A 3,171-nucleotide genomic window follows, 5' to 3' on the forward strand; every position below is an offset into this window, starting at 1 on the left:
GGACTCGTAGCGGTTAATTAAAGATTGTTTTACTTACACCGTAGGTGGTCGCGGTGCAGGCAGGAAAAACTTTCTTGAGTTGCAGTTACAGACAAACACAAGTGGAGTTTGCTAGGCTCCACCGAAGACACACGCACAGAGTTTGCTAGGCTCCGCAAAACAAACATGACAGAGCTCTGGATACCCTTGACGAGCGCGCAAAACCGTAGATACGTCTTAAGAATTTAACAAACAAGACGGGAAGAGGCTGGTGGTTGATCAGGCCACTGAACTCCTCTGAGACGCACAAAGTTTCTATTACTCTGCCGCATGCTCAGAGTCCCCATGAGATGGTTGTGGAGTCCTCTACAACTTGGGCGGAAACTGCTCAAACCTCTTATATGACTAGCAAGCCAATTGCTAGCCGCCACGTGGAAATAATTTAGAAACAGCCAATAGTGGGAAACAAATTTACATACGGGTGGCGGGAACTCCTTTGCACCGGGGTTTTCTCTCTGCAGCTGAGAATTGCACTGTGCAAAGAAAGCTCCATGTGGCGGGAAATAATTCTGCAGTGCCGAAGTGCGCACACAATTATTGGGTCATGACAATCACCACTGACTGTTGAATCTTAAACTCCCTCTCAGCTGCCTATACTAGCCAGCTGAGCTGGCTGCCTATTTCCAGCCCTCCTTTCCCATTCCCTTACATCAGTGTTCTCAAACTTTTTTAAGCTCAAGGACCACTGCATAACTTTTCTGAATTTGGTGGCACCCTGGTTACAAGCCACAGTTTCAGCAGTGTAGTTATTTATTTCTGTGCTCTGGGCACTGGGAGGGTGGTGGGCAAGGAAGGGCAGGCAGTCTTACCTGCCATGACATGAACTCACCCTTGGGGGGAACTGTGGCAGTCTTCTCATCAGTCTCACTCACCCTCTCTTCTGTTAACCCTCTCACAGGTGCCCAGCAACCTGCATATATATCGTGGCTGTAAAAGCTTTAATTGGCTTGCAGTTTTGAAAGGGTTGATAGAGTAGCTGTTGCTGCACAGCAGCAGGGGAGAAGGAGCCATATTGCAAGGAGAATCCTTACGCAGACTATCTACCCAGCAGGTGCTAACAGCTTCTGGGTGACCCAAGGATGGAGATTCCACAACCTCTCTGATTAGCCTGTCCAGTGTTTTTCTACCCTCTTGTGAGAGGTTTTTTTTTTCCCCAATATCTAACCTAAACTTTCCTTGCTGCAACTTGAGACCATTGCTGCTTGTTCTGTCATCTGCCACCACTGAGAACAGGCTACCTCCATCCTCTTTGGAACCACCCGTCAGGTAGTTGAAGACTGCTATTAAATCTCCTCTCAGTCTTGTCTTCTCCAGACTAAATAAACCCAGTTCGCTCAGCCTCACCTCAGAAGTCATGTGCCCCAGCCCCCTCCACATTTTTGTTGCCCTCTGCTAGACTCTCTCCAATTTGTTCATATCTTTTCTGTAGTAGGGGTCCCAAAACTGGACACAGAACTCCAGATGTGGCCTCACCAGTACCAAACAGAGGAGAAGAATTGCTTCCCTCGATCTGCTGGCAACGCTCTTACTAATGCAGTCCAGTACGCCGTTAGCCTTCTTGGCAACAAGGGCACACTGCTGGCTTATATTCAGCTTATTGTCCACTGTAATCCCAGGTTCTTTTCTGTAGAGCTGCTGCCCAGCCAATCAGTCCCCAGCCTGTAGCCATGTATGGAATTGTTTCATCCTATGTGCAGGACTTTGCAATTGTCCCTATTCAACCTCATGAGATTTCTTTTGGTCCCATCCTGCAATTTGTCTAGGTCTTTTAATTACACTTTTAATTTCTGTTACAACCTTCAATATGATCACTCAGATCCATTGTCAACTAAATCCTTCCTCCAGACTCTAACAAAGTAGCTTCTTTTAGGTGTCCTTGTTAATGAATGTTGTGCACTCCTCCCCCTTACCCACACCCTTTGCACAGAAGATGCAGGGGAAGAGATGAATGCATGAACTAAAGATTTAGGATTTAGATCACCCTAACTGAGCTTAGGGCACTCTAAATGCTGGAGCATGGAAGTGTTCACAGGGCTTAGGTCACCCTAAAAATGGTGCACCCAATCTAAAGTTAGTTCTTGTTACACAAAAATAAACTTTAGATTGGCATGGGTTAACCTGACCTAAAATGGGTTAACTCAGCTTAATGAATGCATGCACATGTCCCAGCACACCTCTGAGACTGCAGAAGCCCAGCCACTCTCCACAACCCTGGGACTGCTGTTTTTACCACCCCACTGACCCTGATTAGGCTGTTTTCCCCCCTGACCAGCATACCCCTGGAAGAGGCAGTCCCTCTGTCAAATACTGAACCCCCACCCCAGTCATACCAGCCGTTCCACGTGGCCCCGTAGGCCCACCCTGATCCTGCCAGCCCCTCCCAGTCCTGCTAGCTCTCCCCCCAACTTACTTGCCTCTAGATGCCCATGCACCTTCTCACAAACAGTAAACATTTGCATGCAGTGATCCCGACTCTGGTTTAGGTGGCTTAAATTAAACCACCTAAACCTGAGTTGGGCCCTGTGAATGCTTGTTTTCACCCTTAAAGAATACAAATGCTCCATATAACTATTAAAAGTTGGGCCACTTTGTTGAAAGGACTCTCTTTGGCCACCTGGTATTTTATGCATCAATTTCTTGAGTCCAGCCAAGAGACGCTAGAGTGCATCTCATCTATCTCTTTAGTTGTACAGGTCATGCTGCATGTGAAAGAAAATAGCATGTTTAGTGTGGTGGTAACTAAATTTTGTGTTCCCAAACTCAGGAGAAGGAAATGGAAAAGCAGAAGACTCTATATCAGCAGGCTCGTCTACATGACCGTGGAGCTGCTGAGATGGTCCTTCAGATGATCAGTGCAAGCAAAGGTAATGTTCTCTGACATTAAAATTGTAAGTAGTCTATACACAATTATGTGGATAAGTCCCTGTACAAACTGTGCATAATAAATAAAAAAAATAATGCATATGAGCTACAGTAGATAGCATTTCTGGTTTGTTTTTTAGATTATTTAAACAATATAACATCTCTTCAATGATTAACTCTTTCTTTGACAGGTAAAATGGGATTCATGGTCATTGAAACATTAAAGCTTGGCATTGCTATTCTAAATGGCGGGAACACCATTGTTCAGCA

General features: G+C 45.7%; 1 protein-coding gene across 3 annotated transcripts in view; it reads left to right on the forward strand.

The window, feature by feature from the left end:
* Positions 1-3,171, forward strand: part of RYR3 (ryanodine receptor 3) — a 585,375-nt gene that overhangs the window by 509,284 nt on the left and 72,920 nt on the right. For all 3 annotated transcript variants that reach the window (XR_003092800.1, XM_025197735.1, XM_025197736.1), the window contains 2 exons: positions 2,804-2,903; positions 3,093-3,170. Coding sequence is in view for 2 of the 3 variants with exons in the window: in XM_025197735.1 (XP_025053520.1) it covers positions 2,804-2,903; positions 3,093-3,170 (178 nt within the window). In the remaining variant the exon portion in view is untranslated. The remainder of the gene's footprint in view (positions 1-2,803; positions 2,904-3,092; position 3,171) is intronic.

The sequence above is a fragment of the Alligator sinensis genome, unplaced genomic scaffold, assembly GCF_000455745.1.
Source record: "Alligator sinensis unplaced genomic scaffold, ASM45574v1 scaffold262_1, whole genome shotgun sequence".
NCBI lineage: Eukaryota > Metazoa > Chordata > Crocodylia > Alligatoridae > Alligator > Alligator sinensis.